Source organism: Tinamus guttatus, unplaced genomic scaffold (assembly GCF_059628265.1).
Source record: "Tinamus guttatus ecotype Peru unplaced genomic scaffold, ASM5962826v1 Tinamus_guttatus_pri_ptg000208l, whole genome shotgun sequence".
NCBI classification, from domain to species: Eukaryota; Metazoa; Chordata; class Aves; order Tinamiformes; family Tinamidae; genus Tinamus; species Tinamus guttatus.
The window spans coordinates 115,397-129,339 of NW_028288742.1; the positions used below are offsets into that span (position 1 = coordinate 115,397).

General features: G+C 40.1%; 1 protein-coding gene across 1 annotated transcript in view; it reads left to right on the forward strand.

Moving 5' to 3' along the window:
- Nucleotides 1-2,469: 2,469 nt before the first annotated feature.
- The window catches only part of FMN2 (formin 2), a 153,722-nt gene continuing 142,248 nt past the window's right edge, over nt 2,470-13,943 (forward strand). The window contains exon 1 of the mRNA XM_088524283.1: nt 2,470-4,117. Within this exon, the coding sequence (XP_088380409.1) occupies nt 2,557-4,117 (1,561 nt within the window). The 5' untranslated portion in view covers nt 2,470-2,556. The remainder of the gene's footprint in view (nt 4,118-13,943) is intronic.

The following is a 13,943-nucleotide window of genomic DNA, read 5'->3' on the forward strand; positions in this document are numbered from 1 at the left end:
TTAGTAGCCAGAATCTCTGCTTTCTTAGGATACCACATTCAGAGGGATTCCCCAGAAAATGTTTTTTTTTTTTTCTTTTATATATATATATATATATTTGTTGTTGTGGTGGTTTTTTATTTTAGTATTGAAGAGTGAGAAACTGAATAGCTATCTGAGTAGCTTATTCAGTGAATTGCCATGCTTATCCATTTGCATAGCATATTGAAGAATTCATTAATTGGGATATATTGTATAAAACTTCTAGGAAATATACATTATAGGTAAATAATTTAAATCACTATAATTTTGTAATTTGTAATTTTAAAAAAAGGCAAATTGTTCTTTAATTTTTCTCTCTTATTACCCCAGCTTTGCAGTTGACTTGGTTTTTGTTTTGCAGTACAAATGCTGCACTGTGAAAGTGTTTACAGAAAAGGAAGGAAGGGAGAATGTTTTAGGAAGTCACACCATTTCCACATTTTTCTTATATATTCAGTCAACAGAACCTTTACATTACGTCAGCACTATATTAATTTGCTGGTAGATTTTACCTTTACACTTTGTTGGGAGCTACAGGTAGTTCAGTAATAATCTGCAAGAGTAGGAAAGGAGTCGAGAAGCAAAATAGTATAACATGCTCTTGCAGTTTTTGTGCTAGTATTTTTATAAATTATTTATAAAATGAAAACAAAATGCAGTTGAACCCTTCATAAGATTCTAGTTAGAACTGGAAAAAACACTGAATATATACCTGCATCAAGTAACTTGGTCTGTTGAACACATGGAACTCTAGCAGGTGGGAAGCCTCTGGTGGCTGAGCCACAGCCTGCTCGGGACATGGCTTACCTTGGAGCAATCACTGAACCAAGGCTACCGCTGGTGGGGTTTTTTTCCCTCTCACTTAATGGCAACTATTCAATAGTGACTGCAGCCCAGATTTGTAAAAATGCTAAACAGTGTGTGTAAGGAGTGGAAAGGGGAGGTGGTGTCTCTGGGTATTTTTTAAAGTTTGAATGGTTGATTTTTTTTTTCCCCTCCTATTTTAATGTAAATGAAGGTAGAGGGAATTAAAATGAAATTGCTGATAGGAAGAAAGAGATACCAAAATTAATAACTAGGTAGACGAACAAGCTGTATTTCCTGGATTGGTGTGTTTTTCTAAGTGATCTTTGATGAAAGGGAAGCTGCTAAAGAACCTCACCTAAACACCTTCACAGGAGTTGAAGCAGATAGACCAGATGATCTTTAAGTATTATAACTCATAAACAGAAATCTACTCAGATACTTTTTCGGGTTGGAGTCAAAAATAAGATATGGGACCAGTGAAATGATCCCATTTGGCAAATCAATATTCTTATGCAGGTGTTCCCAGTTATTTCAAATATTTTAAATTTGAATTTTAGAGGGAGAAGGGGATACTTTTTTGGAAGTTCAGGAAAAGTATTTTATGAAATACGGGTGTTCATACCTATAAATCAAAAATGAAGGAAAATAAGTAACTGATTAAAACTGTTTCATAAGTTTCCAAGACAGTTATCAAGCAGCAGAGTTTACATCCATTATTAAATATTTTGAGTGAGGCAGAGGAGTACTTTACTCACATCCTATTCTTTAGCTGCATTTGAATAGTGCTATTTTTGTGTGTTTTTGTTTCGTCTTGTTTCATGCCAGATGTTCCTATCAATGAAAACAATGGCGATGTGTTTTAATATTGATGAGTTGAATCTCCTGGGAATAATAGCAGAGGTACCTTCTCAGAATACAAATTGTGGGAGGGTTTTTTTTTTTTTTTTTTTGTAGTATAATTACCATAATGCATTGAATTTTGAGTATGACTTTAAAACTGTGGAGAAAGGTCTTTGTTTTTTATCCCTCTTCTATCTACTTGCTGAATGATTTGCCTTTTAAAATTATGTATCATGTCTTGGTGGCCTTTAGAAAGCAAACACACGAAACGCCTGAGGTACAGTGTAATCTGTCAAAGCAACATGTCCTTAAGCACCTTGTAAACTATTAAAGCAGCATAATATTTTTCTTTCCAAAGTTACTAGTTTATGTATGCGAACAACTGCAGCATAATTATGGTACCTTTCTTTAACTTTTTTTCCACCCCCCCACCCACTCTCTCTTCCAGGAACTCAAACACTGAAGTCCTGAAATTATAAATGAATAGGTCAGCAAACTGAGCTTGCCATGCAGGCAATTAAAACCGTGGAGAAAGAAGTCACTTTTATAAAGGAAACGCTCTTCACGGAGTCTTTCCTGAAGAAGCAGGAGCGCAGCCGGAGCCCCGCAAGCCGGCGGCTCGGCGCGGAGCAGCCATTGGAAGGAGCTGTCTGCAGCTCGCAGTGCTGCACTGAGCATGTCCCAGCGGAGCCCGGCGCAAGCTGCACATTATGCAAAAAGGCGGCTCTAGCAGATGGGAGAGAGGCTCGGCGAGCGTTCGCTGCGCCTGCATCACCACCGCCTGAAAACAAACCCGCACCATCGCTAGGGGGGATCTCGCCGGCAGGCCGAGAGGAGGAAATCTGGGAGCATGGCTTGATTTCCGAAGGTGGTGTGCTGCGGAAAATCATGGGGAATCAAGATGGGAAGCTAAAGAAGAACGCAGGTGATGTGCATGATGGAGGAGAGGATGTCTCTGGGCCCAAGGATACAGATGGCACAAAGAAGGTAACGGGAAGCAGGAGGGGATTGGGGAAGCATGCAAAAGGAAGTGAATCTGGTAAGAAGAAAGGTAAGTCGGACTCGAGGGCCTCAGTATTTTCAAATTTAAGAATCAGAAAAAATCTGTCCAAGGCTAAAGATGGGAATAGCAGTTCGAGGGAGGATGTTTTGGAAAGCCAGGCCTTGCCGCCGGGGGAGCTGGACAGCACTCACTCAATCGTGACCAAAACTCCCGATATAAGCATCTCTGCAGATGAAGGGGGTCTCTCGGACACAGACGTTGAACATTTTGAAATCCGGAATGAAACCGTCCCAGTTGCTGCAGAGACACAGGATGGACAAAGGACCAGCTCTGGCTCCGACACAGATATATACAGTTTCCATTCAGCCACTGAACAAGAGGATTTGCTTTCCAATATCCAGCAAGCCATTAGGCTGCAGCAGCAGCAGGGGGCAATTAGCATTGGCACCGAGGACTTTGTCACCAAAACAATGGGCCGACACACGGCTAATTCCCAAGCAGCACCCTTGGATTTTGAACGGTTCCTTTCAGGAGCTCCCGCTGACAAAGCGAGCAGCCCAGGCACCGAGGAGGCGCTTCCAGCGGGATCTGAAATTGCGGAAAGCATTCCGGGCTCCTGTGCAAAAGAGAGTGAACTGAAAGAGGCGGTAAATGGAACAGCCTCTCCTGGAAACGGCTTATTTAAAACCCAGGAGCGCAAGCTATTGATTGAGGAGCAGGAACAGCTCACTGACGGCGTGGATGCTGTAGCTAGCGAGCTAAAGGAGGATTTAAATGGAGCCGCAGTAGAAAACGGGCCTCAGATAGATGGCTTGGCACTACATTTTCCAGCCTCGGGAGCAGTTTCTGAGGCTAAAAGTAGTGATGTGCAGACTGATCTGCAAGGTTCGGTCACGGAGGATGGTGCTTGGGATGCAGGCCGCAATCATGCTGCTGAGACTCAGGAAGATAAACATGCAATATCAGCCAGCCAAGATGACCTGCTTAATGGCTTATCCACTGAAACAAAAAATGGCATTTCCTTCTCGGAGGGGACAACAGGCAGCCCGGTGCTTGGTTCCCGCTGCTTTAAACCCTACCTAATTAATCCTTGTTACATCAAAACCACAACTAGGCAACTGAGTTCTCCCAACCATTCACCTTCTCCCTCCCCATCCCAGAGCCCGCTTTTCACAAGGAGGCAGGAGTCCTGTCACAAAAAGGAAAAGGTCTCAATCAAAAAGCAGAGGTCAGCTAGTTTGGCGGGTTTATTTAGCCGCTCGGCAGACTGGACCGACGAGATATCTGATCACAAAAGCGAGCTAGCGCAGAAGGTGGGCTCTGCCGGCTACCTGGAGCACAGGGGCTTCAGAGAGAAGTTTCAACCGGAAAGAGTGCCTTTGACTCACTCAAGAAAGTCCTCAGGGGTGCAGGCTTCTACAGAGACATTTCCTAATGTCTTTTCAGGTGAGTGACATGTATTAAGGCTTCCCCCCACTCCAAACCCTCCGAAAGTGCAGTTGAGGTGCTTTAATTCAGTCCTTTGCTGTTGCATGTACTGATGTCTTTGCTTATGCAGACAATTTTAAAGCTATTCTTTCAGACACATTAACCTTTTAGTTAATGAGAATAGCCCCTCTGTATTCGTGTCAGCCTGGCCACAGTGCTAGTAAAGCAAGTGCATTGCTCTTTGAAGCTTTTCTTTCTTTTTCCTTCCTTTGTCTAAGTCCTGTGGAATGCTTTATATAATGTCCTGATGACAAATGTTCAGCACTGCTCCCCTGGAAGCAAACTAGCGCTCTGCATAAGTAGGTCTTTCAGAGATGAAGTAACTGCCATTACTCCTGTCTGGGGTTTTCCTGTGCTGGGCACTCTCCTGATGCAGTGTAAAGAGTTGGGAGCAGCACCTGGCAGGCAAGCACAGATGGGCAACACTGCAGAAGATACTGCTTTATCCTTCAGAAGGACAAGGAAGGAGGAGGAACAAAAAAAAAAGGGGGGGGGGGTGGCCTTCAAAAGGCGCAATAAAATGGGGAAGAGAAGAAACTTCATGTAGTACAATTTGGTAGTTTTGATAGGCTGCAGTTCAGGCTACCTAACATAACTCCTTAGGGCAAAGGTTCTTTTGCCTGGGTTGGTAGGCAGCTTATGTCCTGTCACAAAGGTATAGAGATACAGTGTTTAAAGATAAAATATGTGAATGGAAGGTTATACTTTATTGCACTTTGGGTTTTCTGTTTTCTTCTCTCTTCCCCTTACTACGAGTTTCCATAATAAATTAAGGTTTGTACAAAGAGAGAAGACCTATGTCACTTTAGGAGGTGTATACATACAGAAAACACACTGACATTCCATTAATTCTTCGTGTAAATTGTACAACTAAGAGTACAGAAACATATGTTTCAGGACTCTTTACAAAAATGCAGTGAGTTTTTTTTGTGTATGTGTATGTTCTTTTTATAAAGACTAAAATAGTATGTTGTATGCAGGGCACAACAAGTTTTAAAAATTACATGAAAGAGGAGAGTTGAGCCACTTCCAGCAATGAGCTGATTTTTTTTTTTTTGTATTTTTAAATCCCTTTCACCCATTATCCAAACGTTTTTTCTCCTAAGTTTTACAGTTTGTGGTGGCCACTACTTTCAGATTTGTAACGTATATATAATCTTTTGCTATGGATGCTTGACAGCATCCTAAAACGAAAGTAAAATATTAAAATGTAATGCATTGTTGGTGGTTAGATTTCCTTTTCTATGTTTCTTATCTATTTCTATATTTTCTGTCTGAAAATAAATTTTATGTGGCAAACTTGAAGAGCTGGGAGTTACCTTTTGAAGTCCAGTTTGCCTGGAACAGACTTCTTCACATTTCCTCATGAGTTTTATACTTATTTGTTTATGTAAGTATAAAATACTTGCTTGTTTTATCATGTTTTCCCACCAACGATTCAGATGTTATTGTGAGGGGGGCAGTGCCCAAAGCAAGAATTTGGTCTCTTATGGAAATTCCTGTGACCCTCATTTGCATCTCTATGGCAGCTGTCTCTACAGGCAGAGCACGATTCCACCTTTCAGGTCTTGCAGAATAGCTGGCAATGAGGGAGCTGGAAGTGACATAAGGCTTCATCATTTTCTCTTTTTGATCTTTCTCGTGTCTTTTTAAAATGTAGTGACAAGCTGAAAGTTATTAAGAATGCATAAATAATGACTAGTTTGAATGAAAAGGGGAAATGAAATCTACATTTTTATCCATGTCTTTCATGGCATCACTAGCAGGAAAACCTTTCTACTTAAGCCAGCCCACACAGCAACAATTACAGAAATAATTTCCTTGAAACTTAACTATTGTTATTAAAATTTGTATTTTAATCATGCACCACATGCATCCATGTGAGAATTACTATCAGGTTTTTAAAAAGCATGTTATTTAGTGGCTTATTTCTATTTTCAAAAGAAAACAAAAGCACAAACCAGCTTCTTGCCTGGAGCGTTAAATCCCATCTTGTTGTGCAGGGACTGCAGTGTTATTCTATATTTCAAACTAGAATCAAGTAAAATATTCCACAACATGTTAATCATTGATTTTAATGACAGCAGTTTCTAAGCAGATGACTGGCCTACTTCTGCTCTGTGCTGTAGTTTGGCAGTGTGCCATTTGTTTTCACAGTGATCTATATGTGCTCTTCTAAGGCTGTTTGAATGCATAATGTCCAATAGCATTGGACTTGTATTGATTGTATTTGTATTTTTGTCCATAAATGTTGATAGATTGAAAAAATACCCATTTTAAAGTATATCAAAGGATGGTTTAAAAATGCTATCTGAGTTCTTGGTAGGAGAAAGAACAATTGAGCCTGCCAAAAAGGCTCTTTCCACTTTGCGTGTTTTGCATATTTGTATTCTGATTTATATGAGAAATTAGCAAAATATGATTTAGAATTTGATTCATTGGCTAAGGATGTGGTGGGACAATTTTATGGGTGCTTTGTAATTAAGACAGAAGATCCATTCCTTGTAGGATGAGCACAGCTCTGTTTGAAATTGCAGTGGCGGTAATTACAAGTTCTAGATCTCAGCCTGATGCGGAGCAGGGCCAGGGCTTTGATGCTGTGCTCTCAGGAGGGCAGGAGCTCAACCTGGATGGAGAGGGTTGGCTCTTTCTCTGCAGTTTGCATCAATGAATGACTTTTACTAATGCTAAGAGGATGTTTTGGTGGAAAAAGTGGAACTGATGTTGCTGGACGTGAACATAACTGGCATAGAAGAGCTAGGAGTTGATAAAAAGGGCTTTAGCCTTGCATTAATTTGAGTCACAGTGATAGCAAAGGAGTTGCTGAGGGTTTCTCTTATGTATGCTGAAAATGCAAGTTACACCAGATCCCAGATTGTAATTAAACTCTACCAAAAGAAACCCATGCCCTTCTAAGCTCTTTTGCTCAACTGCAAGATGTTTGTGAATTGATCTCAATCAGGTCTTTAAATTAAGGTTTTCTTTAAACTTCTCAGAGACTTATTTTTGTTTTGTTCTAGCTTTCAGTAGGAAACCAAAAGCAAACAGTGCAAGTTGCCAGAAAAGGGAACGTCGAACCAATCCCGTGCTCGTGCCCTCGGGGCTGCCCCTGGTCCCTGTGGCATGCAGGCCTGCATCCCACAGAGAGCACTCTGTTTCCCTCCTACAGTGTCACTAATGTCCTCGACGCCCACGTGCAGGTCTGCTGCTTTGCCTGCAGCTTTGTGGAAAGGGCTTAGCACGAAGTGTATGAAAAGTGGAAAAAACAGGGTCAAAGTTTGCAGTTTGCTTCAGTAGTTGTATAGTAAGTGTTTTGGGGCACATCTGCTTGCTTTTTTTTTTCTTTTTTTTTTTTCCCTAATTTTGATTTGTGTAGTCCTGTATGCAATATGGATTTGTATCTTTTGGCCCCATGAGGAAATGTTTATCATGCTACTCCCCCTTAGGACTACCCAGCTGCTGGTGTATGTTAGCAGTAACTCCAAGGTGCTTTTGCCATAGGGATGGGGCCACACAGGCTGGGCCAACCGTGCCTGACTCAGTGTCACCCAAAACACTGGCTGCAGCCAACAAGCACCTGAGGGCGAAGATGCCCATCTCTTTGCCTAGTAAACCTACACCTGGCTGCAGAGGGTGGAAAATACCAAACCTCAGGCACTGCAACTGCAGCGGGATATGTTGAAAGTGTGCTGTGATAAGTTATCAGGAAACTGCTGCGCTTTGATAAGCGGCTTTAAAGCGGCAGCCCGGCAAGGTAGGAATGAGAGCAGCCCAAGCTGTGTCCCTGGAATGCGGGGCTGCCCCGTGCCCTTATCGGGGTCCCATGATTCGCACTTTGATCTCTTCCTGCAGCGTCACTGGGAGCAGCGGGCTCTGGTCACGGGGCTCTGGGAGTGATGGCCTCTCGTGGCCACTTCTCTAGGAGCAGCACAGCCACTTGCAGAATGGGCTTGCAGCCTGCTTCACAGCTGACCTAGAATTGTGGTTTCCTCACTGCCTGCCGAGCTCTCGGGCTGAAAAGGGTGAAAAGAATGGGAACATTCTATAGCTGGATGTCCACAAGTCTCTATTTCAATCCATTTGAGGTAGAGCACATAGAAGCACATGATATATTTTTAAGACAGCAACTGATTATTCCAGTGTGACTAGCTATAAGGAATTTAAATCTGAATATATTTATTGGACTTGGTTGTGCTTTAATATTTCTAAAGTATTTATAAATTGTTTAATAGTGTTAATAGTATAATTGTTTAATAGTAGTCATGTGCCTGGACTTTTCTTCCAGAAAACAAGCCCATTCCCAAATAAGTTTCACCATTTTCTCCACAGTGCATTATCTTCCAAAAAAAAAAAAAAAAAAGGGGGGGGGGGGGACATAGAAAATTGTGCAGGCAACCTAACATATTCCCATATGAAGGGTCAAATTCTAATCTGAATTATGCTTTTTTGCACTCTAGTTTAGTTATGCTCAGGATAAGGTAAAGTGTATTCCTTCTAGACCACCCTTACCAAAATCTGCATTTATAAGGAGTGTTGGTGATAAGGCACGTAAGCATAGGTGTTTCTGCGTCTGTAGCTTTGATTGAAGTACGTCTAAAAAACATTATCCTTTTGCAATGAGGTGGAATTTGGAGGTTTCTGGAAAATCATCTTTATACGTGCAACTTCTCTCTAAGGAGGATGAGGTGAGCTGATATAAAGGGGCACAGGGTAGAAGCAATGGGAAGCTGTGCAGGAAGGTGATGGAAGGATGTGAGAACTTGGTGCTCTGCATCACCTCATTCCTGCCTCAGCATGCAATAATCCAGGGCCCTTGAATTTGAAGTTCTTTAGAAAAGGCAGCAATGCGGGTTCAGGATCTCTGTCACACTAGAGAAAAGGAACTGAATTTCTTTCTCCATCCTGCATTCCTACCTTGCAGTTCACGAAGAGGACGCTATGGAAAATGAATGGGCTGTGGTACATTGAGTACAAAGTAAATGTTGCTCATTTTATTTCCATATTGCTGCTACCCAGAATAAGCTACCTCCATGTTCTGAGCCATCTGAATGGAATAGAAAGACTCTATGACCATGAATAGGCGATGGGATTATGTTTTCTGATGCAAAACTTTGCATTATCCTTAAGTAAAAATAGAACATGGTTTATATTATTCATGGATGTAAAGCCCGTAGATTCCAGTCAGCTGGAAGCAGTGGTTATGGGAGTACATGTGTCCCATCCCAGACATAATAATAAACCATCATATAGGTAGAACAATGAAATATACATAAATGAAGAAATATGCTTGAGAATTAATGATTTGGCTATTTTGTTCTATATAGTGGAATAGCATAAAGAATGCCTAGTCACAAATCAGATTTGTCATTGGCAGGTTCCTGTTTGTCAGTAAAGATAGAGATTGTTCAGTCTCGGGATTTATATGACGTTTATCAAGACCGCCAGGACTGGTGTGAATTTGAGCTGGGCAGAGGCAGAGATAATGTGATTGCGGATCTGATTACAAGGAGCAGCTTTGATTCTAGAGTTCATTTGATGCTGAGGTCTCCATTAGATCTCGTTTATCCCCTGAACATGCTTAATGGTAGGGTACGGGGAAGAAATAGCTAGCGTATCTTTCCCACTTCCATGCACGGTTAAGAAAAGAACGCTGCACAAGGGAAATCGATGCTGCAGTAACACTATAATTAGACATGTTAACATCTGCTAACAGTCATGTAAGAAAAAGTGGTTTTCATTTAAAAAAAATACGCCCAAATAATAGCGGGTGTGTATCTGAATACTATTTTGTCATGCAAAGAATCAAGACAATATAGTACACTGAGAAATAGTTGAGAGAAATTCTTAATTACATCCATGTTAGAACATGAAGATCCAGTTACAGCAAGGAAGACTTAGAGAAATTCTAGAAGAATATAACTGCACAAATGTTATCTTTAGCTGTATAATCTCATAAAAAGAAAGCATTAATTTTTGTTCAGATTCAAATGTCACAATTCTTGATGGAAATACTTAGCAACCCATGGTAAGAAGGTAGCTGAAAGTCCACTTAAGTTTCAGATATTAGTGGTTTTGTGAGCATCACTGTTTATATTAGAGATCAAAACGATACTTTTTTTCTTAAGGAGATTTTTTTTCAACTTCTCTGGTGTGTAACTTGAGTTCATTTAAAAACAGCAAAATCACTAAAAAAACTACTATTTGTTATTTTATATTACCTTGGTATTTCTCCAAATATTTTGGTGAGTTTCAAAGGTAGAGTGTCATGGACCAAAACAGTTTCAAGATGAATATTGTCATTATTCATCATTCTTTTTGTTCTTTTCCCCTGTAAACCAATAAAAGAGGGGAGAAAATGCTCTGAAGTGCCTCTGGGAATGTTTAGGCAACAAAATCATAAGAACTGAAAGATAAAATATAGGATGTTTGAATAGTAGAAACTTACTGTTGATCTAGTGTAGCCTATCCTGGACTGATGCTCTGAGTAGGAGTAATTAAACAGATATTTTGGCGCTCTCCCTAATTTGTTGAGACCAGCGGCTAAGCCATATGTATGAGCAGTTGGGAATGAAAAATTACCATGTGGAAAGGGCCTCTTAAATGCATCAATACAGAGAGAATGCTCAAAACTTCAACGAAAATAACCTTTTGAACTCAAAAGAACACAGTTGCCTGTATTAGCAATGCCATGTTTGAAGACTAGTACACAGACAGTCAAAATTCCCTGCTGTTCCCTGGAAAGCTTACTGCGTGTGTTTAAGATTGTGCTGTCTGGAATCAAGATATTCAAGTAGGTGATATTTTTATCTCGTGTGTAGGTGTGCTGGGAAGTTGACTAAGCTTCCAAATAAGTAATGTTTGCGTATATAAACTTAAAATATACTCGGTCGGGAAGGAGACTTTGAATGTATTTAAAGAAAAAAAAATGCCTACTGTTTCATAGTGATGCATAGTAATATTTTTTTGATGGAATAATGTTCTCATTTTTTGCTTTCCCCTTTCTACCTCATATCAGCTTTTGTTTATGGATATAAAGAAAAAGAACTTTTGTATTTTATGGTAAAGGGTATAAAAAAATCACCAATTAGTAAAGTGGAAGGAGATGTTCAGATCTTGAGTGCTTAGGCCCTGCAGAGGGAAGAAAAGCTAAAGCAAACTAGGAAAGAGTAGCATTTAAAGAAATGCCATCCATGTCCCACTTCTTGCTAGAATGAAACATAGTGAAATTTGTTCAGTTTTAGCTGGTGACTTATGGCTGCCTGTGCAAAGACTTGAATTTACTTCTAATGTAGGGATAGGCTGTTTTGTCAAACGAAATGTGGAACAACTGGGAAAAGATGCTCTACCAAACTGGGATGTAAAGAACAGTGTGTATCGGTGAGGGCTGACAAAAGAAGGCAGTAGCAATGGCTTCCTTTTTTTTTTTTTTTTTTTTTTTTTTTTTAAAAAAAAAAAAAAAGATATCAGAGGAACTCCTTGCTTTACAGAAGGAATTGTGGCTTGCTGGCAGCCTGTGAGTACCTGGCACAGAATAACGCCTCCACATCACAAATCACCACAGAAACTAAAAGGTAAAAAGGGGACAGAATTAGATACTTGCTGAGAGGAACCTAAGCACTTGGAAAATATGATCTGGAAGTTGCCAAAGATGCATATGGTGCCTAAGGATGTGACAGATAGACATATAGATTCTACTCTATAATAAATTGCTTTAAAATTGGCAAAGCTTTAGTAATAGGCTTCTGTCATATTCAGTAAAATTGCATTAAACTCTTATCTTAAAAAGATAAAATGTTGTGGAATTAAGTGTCTTTAAAAAAAATTCACTGTATTATGGTTGCATCATAGTTTGGCAATTATTTGGTGCTTAAAAACTTCAGATTCTGAAAGGTGTTTATAAATCTCCAAGTGGAAATGAAGGACAAAACCATGGATTGATACTTTGCCTTAGTTATACTGTTATGTGTACATCACATATTACAAAACTCAAGGTGGAAGCAGGTACAAAATATATTTCAGACACTGTCAAGGCAAAAACTCAAGTAGCTCAGTGCTCAGGTTAGGCAGGTCTAAGGTCTGCATTAACTAGTTTTCAGCTTAATAGTCCTTTCACCTTTTTGCAGTGTGATCTGTGCAGGCCTGGCACATGATTTAGTCATCCTTTAACAGACAATTTGAAATTGTTGTTGTTGCCATGTCTCATAGCGCAAGCGAAGAAGGTAATTTAACATACATGTACTGAGTTCTGTCTATCGCAGAACTGTGGATGAATAGAGATGTTTTTTGAAGCATCTTTTGACTTGTAACAGCCTATCTTGGTGGCCTTTTATTTGACTGAATCCATGGTCTTAATATATTTTCCATCTCTTTTTGTGGAATCCTGTTTTCAAATGCTGCCAGACATCGATTTTTTCCAGTCCTAGAAGGCTGTGTGGAGGTTTGTCCGACGTGCCTCTTTTGGTGCCTCCTATGGTATGATAGCCTTTTGGCAACCTTGCCCACAGGTTACCCATGTTGCTACTGTAGCTCCCACCCTTACTTCCAAAGAAGAGCATGTGCTTGTGTGCCCTGCCTCTTTTTGGATGTTTTGAGTGTTTTTTGGTTGCTATTATATGCTTCTCTTACTGTAACTGCGCAGTGGGCTAAATGCTGCTTGCTTTAGTTGAGTAAGCTGTGCTTACTCAAGCTCTCTTGTATAGTCCCCAACCTGTTGAAATGAGTAGCAGTAATTTTGGGGATAAAGAACAACCTTGCTCGCTTGAATCGCTATGCTATATCTTCTGGGGGTGGTTTATTAGTAATAATTCTACCTAATTTGCCTAATAATTTTAACACCACAGTGTTGAAGGTTGGAACAAGCACACCAAGAAGCTGATGCTTTTGCACAGGGGTTGATGTGCTTTCTTTTTAGCCTGGAGTTAGTCAAGAGTCCTCATGGAGAGGGCCTGTGAACAACTGAGAGGGCCTTAAGGAAAGGAAACATGATAAAAGCAGAGAGGCTCAGTGGTAATTGGATGCAGGAGTGAGAGACGTGAAATTAATGATTGGTAGTTCTTGTTTAATTACTTTTCGAGTATCCATGAACATGATGGACCACCAATCAATACAGTACTCAGTGGAATTTAATAAATATGTATTTCTGACCTTGAAAGTGCACTGAACTGTATGTAGGGAGGTACAGAAAGCCATGAAAGGTGACTAATGCAGAGATATTTCTTTCCTTAATTCTCCTGTTTAGACAAACTCTTGGCTCTTGAAATTAAGATATTTTGTGGGTTCAGTTCATACTACCCATGTCAACAGAACCAGGAAGGCTCAAAGTGGAGGAGAAGGAACTGAGTCTTCTCAGACATTGCCGCTCATCCCTAACTTTACTATAATATTCCAAACAGTCTACTGTAAAATAAAGTGTAAATCAGTATAGTCCCTCTGGTTGTTTTTCCCCTTAGAAACGTGTGTGTTTACAGGCAATTAATGCAGGTATTGGCTATTATGTTGATTAAAAAAAAATCCATATAACAGGATTATATGAATAGATGACATAACATTAGTCCTTGACAAGGTCTGGCATGTTTAAGGTAAGTTGTCTGGAAATTAGATTTATGATGTAGTGTATTATATTTATCCTAGTGGGAGGATTAATTTTTTCCATTTGTTATGTAATCATGTGGTTTGTGTAGACCTGTTGTTTGGTGTATTTTCCATGTTTTATGCAACCAGAGTGTGTGAAAACTGTCATGCAGTTTTAGGACGGTATCTGTCAATGAAAATTCCATCCCTTGCT